This window comes from Agelaius phoeniceus, chromosome 10 (genome assembly GCF_051311805.1).
Source record: "Agelaius phoeniceus isolate bAgePho1 chromosome 10, bAgePho1.hap1, whole genome shotgun sequence".
In the NCBI taxonomy this organism is placed as follows: domain Eukaryota; kingdom Metazoa; phylum Chordata; class Aves; order Passeriformes; family Icteridae; genus Agelaius; species Agelaius phoeniceus.
In genome coordinates this window covers 15,221,107-15,236,889 of record NC_135274.1, presented here as the reverse complement: position 1 = coordinate 15,236,889, position 15,783 = coordinate 15,221,107, and the positions used below count along the sequence as shown (strand labels likewise).

At 38.7% G+C, this 15,783-nt stretch overlaps 2 protein-coding genes across 4 annotated transcripts in view; both read right to left on the bottom strand.

Annotated features, from left to right (window-relative positions):
* Positions 1–206: 206 nt before the first annotated feature.
* GP5 (glycoprotein V platelet) lies at positions 207–6,498 on the bottom strand. 2 transcript variants are annotated; one of them, XM_054639087.2, is made up of 2 exons: positions 5,363–6,498; positions 207–2,891 (listed from the first exon to the last, which is right to left on the bottom strand). In XM_054639087.2, the coding sequence occupies exon 2, from the start codon at positions 2,863–2,865 to the stop codon at positions 958–960; it is 1,908 nt and encodes a 635-aa protein (XP_054495062.2). In that variant the 5' UTR covers positions 2,866–2,891; positions 5,363–6,498; the 3' UTR covers positions 207–957. The 2 variants fall into 2 exon arrangements, with proteins under 2 accessions (XP_054495062.2, XP_054495059.2); XM_054639084.2 differs by having other exon boundaries at positions 5,919–6,498.
* A 122-nt stretch (positions 6,499–6,620) lies between these two features.
* The window catches only part of ATP13A3 (ATPase 13A3), a 56,084-nt gene continuing 46,921 nt past the window's right edge, over positions 6,621–15,783 (bottom strand). For both annotated transcript variants that reach the window (XM_054639088.2, XM_077183990.1), the window contains exons 33-34: positions 12,652–12,741; positions 6,621–11,197 (exon numbers count right to left, since the gene is read on the bottom strand). In XM_054639088.2, the coding sequence (XP_054495063.2) occupies positions 11,000–11,197; positions 12,652–12,741 (288 nt within the window). In that variant the 3' untranslated portion in view covers positions 6,621–10,999. The remainder of the gene's footprint in view (positions 11,198–12,651; positions 12,742–15,783) is intronic.

The following is a 15,783-nucleotide window of genomic DNA, read 5'->3' as shown; positions in this document are numbered from 1 at the left end:
CCCCTCGGCTGCATGCTGCTGTTTTGCTAGCCAAGCCCAGGAGAGACCATTTTTTTCTCTCCCAGCTCAGTCAAGATCAGCTCTCAAACCAATTCGTGCCTGTGGAGCCCCTCCTCAGTCCTGGGCATCCTCCTGGTACTCTGGTTTCAAGATTCCCTGCATCATGCAGCCAGGAACACCTTGTTTTTTCAGACCACTGGCCAAAGTTTAAGGATGAAAGTGTTTACTTAAAATTCACAGAGTTGTAGGAACTTTACAAAGTTTTCAGAAAACCTCCAATCAAACAATAAAATATATCATGATTATACTTCCTAGCTCAGCATCTTCCCCTGCTGTTAGCTTTAATTGGTACCCCTTCCTCATGCCACGTCCTGGAAAGGGGCTGAGGACAGAAAGCAGAAGTTAAGACACTTGCACCACACCATTCTGCACACATCCCCATTGTTTAAAGGTCCTTCCCAGCATCTCCTCCCAAAACCACCATTTTTTTCTCAGTAAGGAGAGAAAAGACTGCAGGCAGTAGAGGAAATAATATTATTGGAGTTCTTTGGGCGATCTCTAAAGCACAGCTGAAGCCATGTTCCTATGTAAGAGTTCCTCCATTGATGGCACTCCATCTGAGCAGTGAACACTCAGCAGGCAGCAGCCTCTGGCAGAGGACAGGGCAGCACTCCAAGGCAGGAAACCCACAGCACATGTGTGGAGGTGACCACAGTACTTCCATCTTGCCCTCTGGGTTCATGCACTAAGTGCTGTAGCAATTTACAGTGATTACAGCCACTCTTGGGAAATGCTGCAAGGTGCATAAAACTAATTTCCATTATGTTATAAAGACAAGGTCCTTATGGTCTTTTCTATGAAGACCTGTAATCCACATCTTAATCGAGTATTAACTGCTCAAATGTTCCAAAAGCATCCAAAGCAACACTTCCAGTTCTTTCTTGGGCTAGATTTCTCTTATCTTCTTAATATTCTTCTCAGAACTACAGGCTGAGCAGGAATATTTCCAGAGAGGAAGAGTTGCCTGGTGTTGCCCACCACATACAGACTGAGCACAATAACTACAGTCTGGAGTGTTAAAATCAAACTGTGAACACACAAGAATAGCTGGCAATAAGTAACTCTGGTATTAAAATAGGGTTTAGCACTGCTGTGGGCTGGAAACTCATCCCACCAGACAAGAGTAGTTAAATCTGTCCCTTTAACACTGCTGGTTCGTGCTATGATGCTGGGAGAAGTTTGGACTGGAACATCTGAGAAATGTAGCCCAGGTTGTCCAACATCTTCAACATGGGAGTAGGTAAAACCTGGAGCTGCAGGAGGAATTGATGTGGGTATGCTGGTGATTTCCACGTCAGACAGCACTGTCTCCTGAGATGATGTGAAGTGTTCTGTCACAGGAGATGTCAGAGTTGAGCTGAATGTCTGATAGGTCATAGCTGTGGTTGGCAGGCACTCCGGGTCATCGATGCTTAGAGACACAAGAGAAATATTCTGCAGTGCCATTGGGCTGTGGCACATCAGAGATGGCACATTTTTAACTATTGCTGTGCTCTTTTGGAGCCATTCTCGGAAACCAAGAATTTGGCAATCACATTTCCAAGGGTTGTCGTCAAGGACAACTTCTTCCAGCTCAGGTAAAGTGGTAAAGAAGTCTGCAGGAAGAGACTGCAGGTTAGTACTATTCAGGTAAACTTTCTGGAGGTGCTTGAGATTATGAAAGAGGTTTCTAGGAAGAACCTCAAGCCTTGTATCAAAGAGGGAAATGTTCTGCAGTTTCTGAAGGCTCAGAAAGATTCCCTCTGGCAAACTGGAAATATTACTTGTATGGAGAGAAAGGCTCCGCAGTTCATTCAGGCCACTGAACACATTCCTAGGAAGAACCGTAAGCTCTGGGTTAAAACTCAGCACAAGAAGCTCTAAATTTGTCAAGTTACTGAACACAAAATCTGGTATTGTTGAGAGCTTTGTATGATACAGCCATAGGCTACCAAGGTGCCTCATCTCTCCAAACAGTACCTCTGGAAGAGCCTTCAGTGGGTTCCTGTACAAGGTCAGTTTAGACAGGTCGTGCAAGTGCAAAAAAAGCCCAGAAGGCAAAACCTGAAGCCTGTTCCTGGAAAGCGTCAGCGTTCTTAGTTTAGGAAGACAGTGAAATGCATCAGGGGCAATGGAATGGATATTATTGGAATGCAGGAAAAGCTCCTGCAGCTCCTTCAGGCTATCAAACATCCCAGACTCTATTGAAGACAGCCTATTAATATACAGCATCAGCCTCTCAAGCCTGGCTAATGCACTAAATATATTTCTAGGCAGTGCTGCTAAGTAATTTCTTGACAAGTTCAGTATTCTGAGTTTGGTGAGTTTCTTCATCACACCACTGGGAAGTGCTGTTAGTTGGTTTTTGTTCAAGTAAAGCTCCTGCAAACCAGCCAGTTTGTCAAACAGATTTTCCTCAATAGATTTCAACCTGTTACTTTCAATGATCAATTGCTGAAGCTGCACCATGTCATCAAATACCTCTGGGGGAAGTTCAACCAGCTTATTATCCAGCAGTTTGAGGACTTTTAGCCTTCCCAAGCCTTTAAAAGCCATTGGTGAAACCAGAGCGATGTTGTTTGAAGACAGGATGAGATGCTGCAGTTCCTCCATCCTAGCAAAAACATCCTGCAAGTACGATATGTTAGCGTTTGTTATGTGAATTTCTGTCATGTTGCAAGGCAGATTTAACAATTCCAGGTCTTTTATGTGGGGACCAGAGCAATAAATTGCATTTTTTGAAGAGCAGTCACACTTCTCAGGACAAACAGATGCATCCAACTGGAAGAAAAGCTTGATCATCACTGACAAACGAAACACCAACATCCTTGTTGAAGTTCCAGAAACATTAGCTGTTACAAGAGATAAGAGAGAATCAGGATTTGATCATAGGTAACTTAGCAGCTCACAAAGATGTGTGATATCATAAACCTGCATATGTGTGCAAAATTTCCCTTGCCTTGAAAACAAACTTCAAAATCTCTTTTATTGTTGACTGCCAATATTTCTGAAGTGCTCAGCTTACACTGAGAAGTACAGGTAAATTAATTTTTGTAATTCAAGTACTCCTTGTTTATATTTGTATTATATTTGTACCAATTAACTATAATAAAAGTATACAAAAATCATGATGAAACACTTAACTAGTCAAAAGACGTATATTTACTTGAACAGAAAAGCATTACAGAATTACAGAAGGGCTTGGGTTGGAAGGGACCTTAATGATCATCTCTTTCCATCTGACAGGGACATCTTCCACTAGACAAGGTTAAGTGTATTATACTAAATTACATGCCAAAAATATTTTCAAAAATTATCAAAAGGTCCTGCACTCACTGTGTTTTTCATTGTAAGTTATCTGAGGTTAAAAAATAAAGTTTAGCCTGCAAAAATAGACAATGGAGGTAAAAAGGTTGTCCTGTACTTTAAGTGGTGAAAAGCAAAACAGCACTGTCCAGTTAAATCCTGTCTCAGCATTTTCAAGTGATGGCTTCTTGGAACAGCCCAGGAACACACAAGAAGGAACAGGCTATTTTTGACACAGCCTGAAATAACACAGAAGACCCCATATGGCACAGGACAGTAGTGAGCCTCTGATAACCACCAAGCCTCATTTCAACAGCTTAACACAATACCAAGCTATCAGCAGTGGAATTGGAAGTACAGCAAAATGAGAGGAAAGAAGTGCACGAAATTAGATGGGAAGTTGTAGCAATAAAGGTACATCTGCATGAAACACACCACAAAGTTGGAAAGTTGCATACATTTCCAAACAGGAAAGCAATCATTGTAGGTATAAATGGTAATATTTAAAAGAGCAAGTCAAACAGAAACCCACAGAAATACTTCCTCAATGAAATCAACAAGTCCAAGTGTATCAGAAACCTGGATGTCAAGCACCTGGCTGAGCAGCAGAATAAGCAGCAGCTGGGACCACTGGAAAAGCTACAAAACTTCCACAGATGTAACTGGGATAGCTGACACAATGTCAGCCCTCTGCACCAGGAACATGGGGGAGAGGAAGGCTCCATCCCCACATGCTCTTTCTCAGGGGTGAAGATGAAGCCCTCCCATACCAATCCCACTGACAGACTGCTGGGTACAACCCCCTTCACTGGAAGGGAAATCAGGAAGGACAGCAGAGCTTCTGAGGCACCTGAACTGCTGACAAGAACATACCACAACAGATCCAAAACAGCTGCATGTCCAAACCAGCTACTGCATTATAAAAAGAAGCCAGAAGAGCAAAAGGGAGTGCTTTAAAAATTTAAATTTTATTGAGCTTCGGAGTAGTGAAGTCTGGTAAAATGTCTAACTATCCCTCGGGAAGGGAAGGATGTGGTATTTAGGGCTATCAACAACCAGCAAAATGGTGCCACAAAACAAGATCTCATTGGGCTTTTCACAACTCATTGAATGAGACATAGGCATCACCAAAAAATAGCACGAGATTCCACTCTTCCAAAGGTCTTTTACATGTCAAACAAGAATCTTTCACAGAATCTCACCCTCCTAGTAATCCTACCCCAAAACTTTGTCATAAGCCAGTGATGCTTTTACCTCAATGAATTTGTAACTCAGCCCATCCCTGATCCTATGTATCTCCACGAGCAGAACCCTCCATCCAGAAACACAATAAGAAATTTCTGTTTCGAGCCCTGACTTGAACCAAATGGATGGAAAAACCCCCAGTTTGTTATGCTAAAAACTGTAAATGCAGGTCCCTTGGAAGGTATGACTACAGGCTACTCTGGAAAATCAGAAACAGACTAACACTAGGCTGTAGGTTCGTGATGACTCTTTTCCTGGTCTTATAGCAAAAGATAAGAGAGCATACAAGAAGACAAGCAGATGCTCAGAAATGCTAGAAAGCACTAGTTTTGACAAACAGCAAAATGGTAGAAATTCTCTGCAAGATATGAAGGCTGTAAGTGCTGTCACAAGAACTGGAAAAGCCTATGGGTCTCAAACAACTAGAGCTGCTAACACTATTTAAAAAATTTTTTAAATATTTCAACAGTACAGAATACAGTAATACCCACAATAAAGATAATTAGACATTCCCATGCCTTAAAATTCTCTCAAACCCTCACATGAGACACCTGGCATTCCAGAAAAGACACCAGCCTGGCTGGTCACTTACCAAAGTCTGGTCTACAGCGTCGTTCCCTTTCAGCCCCCCTTCCCCACCACCCCAATATTTCTCAAGACTACAAAAGGATACCAGAGGCAATACATTAATATTGTTACTATATCAGAAGTCTCAAATCAGTTTTGAACTTACAGAACACTGAGCACATGTATTGCTTACAGTGGTGCTTACCTCTTTCACTGTCTTGCAAGTTCCTATACTCATACAAGCATGACAAAGAAATTTTGAGCTGTACCTTAGAAACTTATCTGCTTTTAAAGGAACTTACTAGGAGCAGAGCAGGCAATCAGGCTTCACCATGACACTGCACTTTAAATGGGAAGTAAAACAGCAAAAGGCATCCTCTAGATAACACTTTCACCCGTATTTGTCCAGTTACTGAGACAGGCCAAAGGCCAAACAATATTTGAAGCTTCAGAGCAGATTTTTACTTGTAATTCAAGCAACCAACTTCCACAGGTGGTATGTAACTCCAAAAGTAGGGCTTGAAACCACTCACATAACAGGAGAAAGTTTTAAGTCACACACCCAACAGCAGAAAACCCACTTGTAGCTTCTTTGGCAGTGATATTGGGGTATGTGCTTCAGCCAACCCAAAGCACATCAGAGTGAAGTCAGGAATCTACATTTCAATGTGAGATGGGATCAGAAATTTCAAATTTGTCACCAGTCTTCTAAATAGGTTTTGAAGGAGTGAACACATCCACTTTAAACCAGGTGCTCCTACCTTCACAAAACTGCTCTGACTTTTAATTTCTTGCAGGATTGGAGTCAAAGCAATTTCAGTAAGGCATGAAGGGGCTTTTTACTTAATGCTTTGGCTAAACATTCCAAGGTTGAAACATTTAGTTTCTGTTTTTCCTCAAAGTCTTCCAGTGTGGCAAGCCAACAAAACCTAAAACCTGTAAGATTCTGAAAGAGAAAAGCTAAGTTGTAAAAATAGAAGCTTGAAATTGAAAGATTAAGTTTTTGTTATTAAGTAAAAAGGTTTCTTAGGTATCTTGTCTTCAAGTTTAAAAGAATGTGCTCTGCCAATGACTGTTTCAATGGAAGGTGAGGCACAAGACAGAAAAGATGTCTTCATTTCCACATGATTTTGCTGAAGATGACTGTGACAATGGTGACAGCTCAGATCATGCCTCCCACATGTCCAAACAGAAGGAACATCTGAATAACCAAAGGTGGAAACAAGCTGCTATCACGTGTACAAGGCATTAGAATGGCTCTCCTAGGCCACCAGGAAAAGCTGCAGTCAGTGTGATCCCCTGCAGAACAGTAACACAGCAGGCATCCCTCCCACCCCATCTGCAGAATCAGAGGCACTGAACAACATATCCATGACATCAGAGGGAGTAAGCCTGTGTTCTTCAACAAGCTTTCCACCTAGTTCTATAAAGAATAATTAAAACAATTTCATGAAACTAATGAGAAGAGTTAAAATATCCATTCATTTTAATTTTATTTTCAAAGAGCTTCAGTCACAAAAATGATTTACAAGTCTATTTACAATTCTATTGTACAGTTATTTATGTATGCCTCTTGACAACAGGGTACCATTCTAGAGCAGCAATACATATTTTAAATACAAAGATGTAGTATCATTTCAGATTTAAAAATAAAAGGAAGCTGAGCTTCTAGAGAGTGCTGTAATGATGAACATTTTAATCTGTGTTAGGCTCGAGGAATTAATGACAAACTAAGTAGTTTCTGGTTCACATAATTATTAAACAACCTGCAGTTTGTTGAAAATAGTTTTAAAAACCTGAAGCTTTACTGTATATAAAATCAACATATTCAAGACTCTAAAAATTGTCAAAAACCCACAGCTTTCCCTTAGACATACAAAACCCTAAGTTTACAATTCAGAGTTTCATGGGAGAAATCCAACAGGACTTGAGCTCTCTCATTTTGTGATGACCAACATAAGCATTACAAATTTGCAGCATAAAAAGGACTCCACATCTGCTTAGTATTATACTGCATATACACATATACAGTACAGGATTATTTACCCAATTTGGGATGACTGTTCAGCACAACCTTCATGAAGAAAGAAAAAAATAAATAGAATTAAAAATCCAACAACTTTTTAAAAAGTGCAACAGTAAGAGTTTCCAATTTAAAGTTAGGATGAATATGGACAGTCAGTTCTGTGGGTTTTTTCAGCCGCTTCTATTCAAGCATTATTTGCAGCATTTTCTTTTTACAGTAGATTTATTTCTATAGTACATGAAACTAGAGTTACTGCTAATTGAATCTGAAGGGAAAGGAAGGAAAAAAACTTTAAAAATAACCCTGAGGGATATACAATTTCATGATCTTGTAATTTATTTCTAAAAAGTAACATTTATTATTTAGCAACTGCTTTTCTGGATAGACCAGTCCTTTAAGTATGTGCATAAATAATATTTAAAAATCAGTAATATTTACAAATCCTAATACATCAAAATAAAATACGTACAGATTGAAGTCTGCATACACAAATAATTTAATAATAAATCAAACTCCTCAACATAAGGCCAAAATATACAGCAGGAAGAAAATGTCTACCCAGTATCTAGTGGAGCTCACTAACTTGGTCTGTTCACCTGAATTTAGATTTCCAAGATGAACACTGAAAAAGATTTTTTTTCACTACAAAATGAATTTCATCTTACTTCAAAACAGAAACTGAATACACTAGTGCAGATCTAGTTTGCTGCATTTCTGAAAACCAGAAAAACTAAACTGCTCAAAATGAGAAAAATTATAGGTGGTCAAATTCAGCTCTTGGGCAGGAAGGCATAAATCCCAATAATTGCAGAAAATGCAAAAGCTTATTTTGTGGCTGAACTTGCAAGAACAAGATGGATTCTCAGAAAAGCTGATTTATTATTCTTGACTAAGCGTCAGAGCTCAAGCATGCAACCTCAGGAACATTTACCAACCCTGAACGCAGACCTGGAGGAAACAAGCTCCCATTTGCAAAACATTCAAGTTTACTCGCTCATGAGCCATTAGTCACTCAGTTAAGTGGAGACACTTGGCCATTTCTGTTTTAGTAACAGTTCCCTAAAATGTTCTCTGAAGACAAGCCCGCCCTAAAGAGCTGTTTTCCTCCTCACTTTCTAGGTAAGTCTAATAAACTAGAATAAGACTGAAAAAGTAGCTTCAGAAACCAAACAAGCCAAGAGAAATTATCAGTCTAGGAAAGTATTAAGCAAAAGCATATAAAAGGGAAAGACACAAATATTTTCTTTCAGTTCTCATGAAACAGCAAATCTAAAATGGTCAGTAAAATGGAAAGCAGAAGCTTATGCGTTTAAGGATAAGTCACAGCTCCCAGGTCCAAGATGCATAGCTTCACAATATTTTTCAACTAAATTATTATTTTTGTTTAGATTTGAATACTACTTACGCAGCTAAGAATTATTCTTCATCAGTTATTCCATGCTACAAAGATTTTGTAAAATCAACATCGGCAGAAATTAGCCAACTGACTCAGGTTCATGACTAATTAATGTATCCAATGTTTGCAGACCCTTTAAAAGCCACCAATGTTGTTCAATGTTTATGACCTTACGAAGCCAGGATAATAAAGAACATTGCTCTGTTGAATGAATGCTAAGAAAACCACTTCCCCCTTTCCCCCTGCTCCACTCCTCAAAAACAAACAACAACAACAACAGAAATCAGGAAAAGAGTTGACAGCTGGACTGGAAGATAGTACACCCATATGCATACTATTTAGGAGGAGCAATAACTTCAACAACCCAGTTCTAGGAAAAGGTCTTCCAAACCATTTAGCACCACTTTTAAATTCCCTGTTGGCACCGTATATTCAACACTGCAGAAACCACAACATGATTGACATTAACATGGTTAATGGTTGATGATTTTGAAGGTCTTTTCCAACCTTAATGATTCTATGAGCAGCAGGGCACACTGTCCATACTGTCCTACAGAACAGCACAAGGGAATTAGGCCTGATCTGAAAAATTCTGCTTATTAAAACAAGGCTGGAATGGAATTGTCTCCACAGGAATTTAAAAGAAGAAAACAAAACAAGACAACCCAGAAAAAAAAAAAAAAAGGAAAAAAGGAAAAAAGAAAGAAAAAAATCCCTAACATCAAAACCTCAAATTCCATAATCAGAATATACACACTTCAAAACAATCCCAGCCAGCCAGTGTGCCTGGGGCCCTCATTCCACAACTACTCTAAAGGACCCCACTTCCTTCTCTAAAGGATCTCTACAGAATCATGACTTCTTCAGACCCCAGATCTCCTCCCAAAGCTTGGAAGTGTCTGGACCAGTTAGTTGCCTCTGGTCAAAAACAGACTGATCAAGACTTAATATTTATCATCTTCCCTAAGACACTAAGGAAGACTTTTCCGAAGTAATTTACATTTTCCAAAGTCAAAGACATTTACAAAGTTGACAATGGTTTCCAGATAAGTAATTTGTAGTTTAAAAAAAAAAAAAAGTTTTAAGCCTTGCAAGTCAAAGTGCTGTCTGCCTCTACTTCTTTGTAGACCTGTTTTTCTAGTGGTCTTGTGTTCTGATACTGCCTCATGGCAAAATGATGTATGGCTACCCCTAGTGCTTAAGCAGCATTAGTGGTGATACAAGCTTTAATTTTTTTCATCTTTTTTTTTTTTTAATAAATAAAATCTGCATAAGCCTTATAGTTCTGCAGCAAGACAGACTTTAGCCCAATTTTCTCTTAATTTTGTTTTGTACAGCTACATGTAGCGCTGAAGACACTGGCAGGCTCTGAAATGCCTGTGCTCTTCACGTGCACAGACCCCACACGTGGGCATGTGACAATACCTCCCTCCAAGCCCATATCCCTTGCAGCAGTAACTCTGGCCTTACTACTTCAAGGTATATAGGAAAATTATCTTTAGATTTACAAATAAAACATGGTCCACAAAAGGATAATCCAACCCTTCTGCTGGAAAAAGCAAGGTTTGTGGAGAAATGCATAGCTAAATGTAATAAAACATGACACAGAAAAGAGTGTTTAGATTCTCCATCCTTCTTTCTCCAAAAACTTTAGAGTGTAGCCAAATGGCTCCTCCCCTGGAGGCCACCTAAGCCTTCTCTGTGGTTAGCTAGAAGAGAAGTCAAGAATCCACATGAAAGCAATGTGCTTATTTCTTAAGGACAGAGCACATTGCTACTACAGCATTCCCAATTCCTGCTGTGGCAGACTAAAGAATTGAAATTAGAACCCAAACATTACACCTGGAAACACTCCTTATTAATAGGGACAAACTTAAGAGGTACACACACAAACTTCAGAACCGTTCTGAGGCACAAAACTTTTCATCAGTCAAATAAAAACCAACTAAACAAACAAAATAACCCCAACCAACCAAAAGACAGACACAAAAAAACCCCAAACCATGACAAGGTTATTATGCACCTCTAGTACAGCCATGAAACCATCACATCATAGGGTTTACATGAACACATGCCCAGATAAGCAGATTAGAACAACTATTAAAGTACTCCAGGCAAATAATGTGAACCTGTTTTAACTGCCCTGCAGTTTAAACCTTCAAATGCATCTCATTTAGGAACAATGAAATCTGAAAGAAGGTGGAAGGAAACACAATAATTTTTGTTCTGCCTAAGGTAACTTACATTTTTAAAATGTATAGCCATAGGACACCTGGCTCTGAATTTTGTATTCAGAGAGACAAAATAGTTGGAAATATCTGCATTAGAATTTGACATTTAGCACACTGCAGTTTCAAATAAAGCCTTAAAATTACATTCTTCTGAATACTACTAAAGATACATGCCACCAGGATCCACTGCTACGTTACAGTGATGATTTGATATGAACCATTTTCTTGGGATGGTACTTTTGCTTCTGTTGTTGTCCTGGGTTTTGGTGGCCATTCTGGATCAACCAGCAGTTCCTGAGCTAGGTGCATATACTTGGCTTTTGGTGTCTTCTCTCTACAACCAAACAGGGAAGAAAGGAAACAGACTCCACAGCGGTCCCCAGCCTCCTGCAGAAGTGAACAAATTTGAAAATTGGATTACCATAACAAAAACAAAAGTCAGTAACAATACAGTAAATCACTAGAAGAAAAACTTATTTCAGTCTTTAATTTACTATTTCATTATCACATTGGATTGGACCTGTGGTACAGAAACCCTTCTGTTGTGTCTTCTATACTATGGTCGTAATGACATTCAAAAAACATTATTAAGAAAAAAACAAACCATTTCACATTATCATAACATCTAAGACCACCAACAGTTTTTATGCATATTCTACAATAATTTCAATAATTACAGATAGAACAGGGAACAATAAATTATTTTACTGTTGGAGAATAAAAGCCTGGTCTAGAAAAATCAAATTCCTAAAATCCCAAAACACTTTTTAAGTCATGAATTGTTAAACTGAAGGCAGCCAGTCAGACAAAAGTAGCAGAATTTAACTTGCTGGTGAAATCTAAATACTGCAGGTATTAATAGCTATTAAAAAGGACACAAATTATTAAACTTAAGACTTCCTTCCTATGTTTCCTCTCCCAGTCTTAAAAGCATGTAATTAAATTAGCTGGGAGGAGAAACACCATTCCACATTCTTAAGAATGAATCCCTCTCATGTCTCAGAGAGCACCTATAGTCTACAGGGCTGACATTTTAATAGTAATATATTCTATAGTTTTCATTATACTCTAAATGTCTATCAATTGGTGAACTGAAGCAAATGTGAGCCTTGAGCACAGTTTCCATTCTTCAGCAACCACAAAACAATTTGTTCTACAACAGCCTCAAAAGGACAAATGTAAATCTGAAGTGAATATATTTAATAAAATTTAGTGCTGAGAAATAAACCACTATAATTCTAGCAAGCACAAATGTATAATCAGCCAAAAGTAGTAAGGCAGCAAGCTTAAAGCTGTTTTTTATGGGATTCACATAGATTTCCTTCATGTATTAACAGCAGAGGGGCAGACCAGACCAAAATTCATGGTCACCTGAAAAACCTTTCAGTGTCCTAAACCATCTGAAGCAGTAATAGTGTATTTTCATTTGCCATCTTGTTCTGTTTTATTTGTACATGCTGAAAATTACTGCTCTCAGACAAGGACCCAGAACTCTAAACCAAATAATTTATTTTAATTGCTTCTAAGCAAATCAAGATGTTCCCAGTCCTAGTGTACTAACTTGTGACACCAAAACAATTTGCTAATGTGGAAACTAAAGATGAAGTGAGAAAAGTCTTAAAGCAATACTCTAGGTTTGTTTCACTGTTCTTGCACACACACTAAACTCTTTAAGTGCCAATACAGAAAAAAAATATAAACCCAGAAGCCTTTGCTTTTAATGAAATCTAATTTAAGCAGACTTAAGCTAAAGATAAGGCAACAGACACTTAGAGATAAGAGACAAAACCAAATTAATCCACATGCACTCAAATGAGGACAGCAAAATACTCGTCTCCAACCTGAGGCGGCTGGGGTATGGTGAGGCGAGATTCTCCTTGTTTGTCTCGATTGAACACAACCTTCCAAAGGATCATATCAAGGAGGACATTCTGTGAGACATTACAGTGAGTGGGAAGAGTTAAAGAAACTAATGATCAATTGTTGTTAGTGTGCACATTACAAATAAAACCTGAAACAGTGGGTTAGCCATAACTAATTCAGTGGTGAGCAAAACGGAGAGTCTGTGCTACTTTTGTTGGTACTTTTGTGATAAACATTTCCATTCTTAAAGTGCTCACACAAAATTTAAGAATATGAACAAGTACTCTAAAATCAACAGCAACAATGACCAAATCTGCATCCATCTCCATGGGTAAAAAACATAAATACACATGTGTTTCAATACTCTAAAAACCTGTGAAAGCACCACATGAAGACATGAGTGCTTAGAGCAGTTTCCCCATAAACCATCTTGGAGCTATCCTTTTTACATAGCCTGTTCTAAACTAGTGACATTCTCAGAAAAGTAGCAGTGGCGTGGCAGAGCTGGGCCACCAGTAGGAATAAAGGAATTTGGTATGTGTAATTCCATGTTTTTAAAAGAGGGCAGAATTTGAATAGTATGTTGAGCACATCTGGTTACCCTCATACAGCTGCATGGGCAGATTTAGGAGCTTTGAGCAAATCTCACAACACAGGTGTGAACTTGTACCTTCCATGGCCTCGAGCCTACAACTCTGATCCTTGGACAGATTCCATTTCTAACATCTGACTAACTGCTGCCATTGAAAATGGGGAGCTGATTAGTCAGACTTTTGTAACAAATTTTTATAGTGCTTATGATTTTATAATGTACCACAATTTGACAGTGCTTTTATAAAGCATCTGCTAACAAATCTTCAGCTTGTAGATGTTCATTTTTGAAGCCAGTCTGGTTTAAGCATGTCTATACCAGGCATCAGGGGTGAGGAGGAACAGCTGCTAGGATCTGCCTTTGTTGTGCAATATTTTCTATCATATGGTAGAAAGAATCTGCATGCTTTGTGCTCCTAGTCTGGCACCCACATGGAAGGAGCAAAAGCTTTTCAGGGCATTTCAGAAAACAAATAGAAAACAACACAGTCAGAAACTATTCCTGTTGTAGAAGCAATGACAAAACTACATATGATCATAGCATGACACAAAAGTGTCACACTGTCAAGTGTGACTAAGGAAGATCCCATCCTCATGTATCTCATAATTGTGAGACACTTAAAGAGGCATTTCTCCCAGCAGAACAAACTCCAGGTGAAATACAGGACACCTTGTTATAAGATGGAAGGAGCTGCCACCAGTGGCCGCTCCCAGATACTCAGAATGTGACCTGTGGCACAGGTCTGCAGTGAAAAGTGGAGGGAGCAGAAAATCCAGCCAGGCACACAAGGAGAGAAAGACAATGAGCTATACTTGAAGTGAAGGAAATAAATAGCCTGGGATTTCTACACAACACACTGGACCCAAGGAGCTGGCACCACGTGACAAAGCTTTAGAGAGTGTAGAGTAACACTGCTCGAACTGGGCAAATGCAGCTCAAGAGGTGGGCACCAGATATGGAAGGTAAGGTGTATATTGTAAAACAAGGTTTGGGATTTGAGGATTGCTACACAACAGTGCTGTTGGGACACCTGCTGAACAGTAAAACAACTCATCTGCCAAAACAAAGCATTCAACTTACACTTACAAAGTGGGAGACATTTGGTTTAAGAGAGAGCATAACAGCCCACAAAATTACTGGCAAGAAGTAGGTACTTCTATTTTATTACCAAAGTACAAGCAACAAGATAAATAGGGAAGGCTGTTTAGAAGAAACGTGTCAAATCACCCCTGCAGTTTTGGTAATGAAAGTTAAATGACTGAAGTGTACAAAGATTCTAACTCAACCTCCATAGGAAAAAGAGTGGGGTGAGGTTTGAAATACTATGTGAAAGAACACAGTCTGCAGGTAATTATAGAGCTTAGGTGATGTTTAGTAGAAATTCACAAGTTTTCAGGCTGATGTGACAACCAACAAGGCCCAGAAGTGGAACTTGATGAACACGTATTTAAACCAGAGGAGAACCATTTGTCCTCAAGAGCCACGTGCTGATACATGGATTGCACACTGGACAGAATTCCTACTGGAGCCCTTACACATCCAGAACAGAAACAGCACCAGATTCTATAAAAGTTACAAGATCACCTGCAGAACAAAGACATTTTCAAGCAGATGGTAAATGTATTTCACTCAGTAATCTTTATCACTGGACTGAAAATTGAAATTGAATTAGAAAAAATATTTCTGTCTAGGAGGTTTGTTTTAATTTTATCAGAAGACAAAAAAAGCCATGATTCTGAAGCTTCAGAATAACTGTTTTGTTTCAGTGGTAAAGACAGCAAAATACATAAAAATTTACTTTTCACAAATAAAAGAAAGCCAAAGAAACCCAAACTACTAATCATTCACTAATACAAAAAACCAAAAGAATTCAAGACCATAAAGAAAAATCATCAGAGGAAGAGCTAGAGTACAGACAGGACAATGTAAGAAAGGCACAGGAGCTTTAATAGTGGATAAACTTGTTAACAACAAGACAAGAGGCCAAGAAAATTAGTATCTACTGACACGTTTTGGAAAAGTTGTTGCCTGCCATGTGAAAACACAAAACCATGTTCCAATAGGCAGCAACATAAGAGCATATTTTGCAAATTCTATTTGGAACAACATTTTAAACACAAAACCTTGGTAATTTTGATTCAAGTATCTAAAAAAACCCTTTGTTTGAGTTATTTTTTACTAGGTCACTAATAAAGGGAAAAAACATGTCAATTGGACAGAATATTAATGCTGTAGTATTCTTTGAAGACCAAAATTATATGATCCAAGGAAGTATTATGCTGGTTACATTGGTAGCAATCCCTCACATTGTAATGGAAATACTGATTAGAAGCTGTAGAAAATGTTACACAGTAAAAACAGATAATTGTAGTGTACACTAGATAATGCTGGAAGGCCTTTTCATCTTGCTGGAAAAAAAGTGACTCATGACTGCAACCAAAACCCAAACATATTCAGGTTGGAAATCACACGTCAGTTAACAGGGAGAAAAACTAACCACAGAAATAAATAACTGACT

Bases quoted from the DNA above. Each gene is read 5' to 3' on its own strand.
- GP5 (XM_054639087.2), bottom strand. From the start codon at position 2,865: ATGTTGGTGTTTCGTTTGTCAGTGATGATCAAGCTTTTCTTCCAGTTG.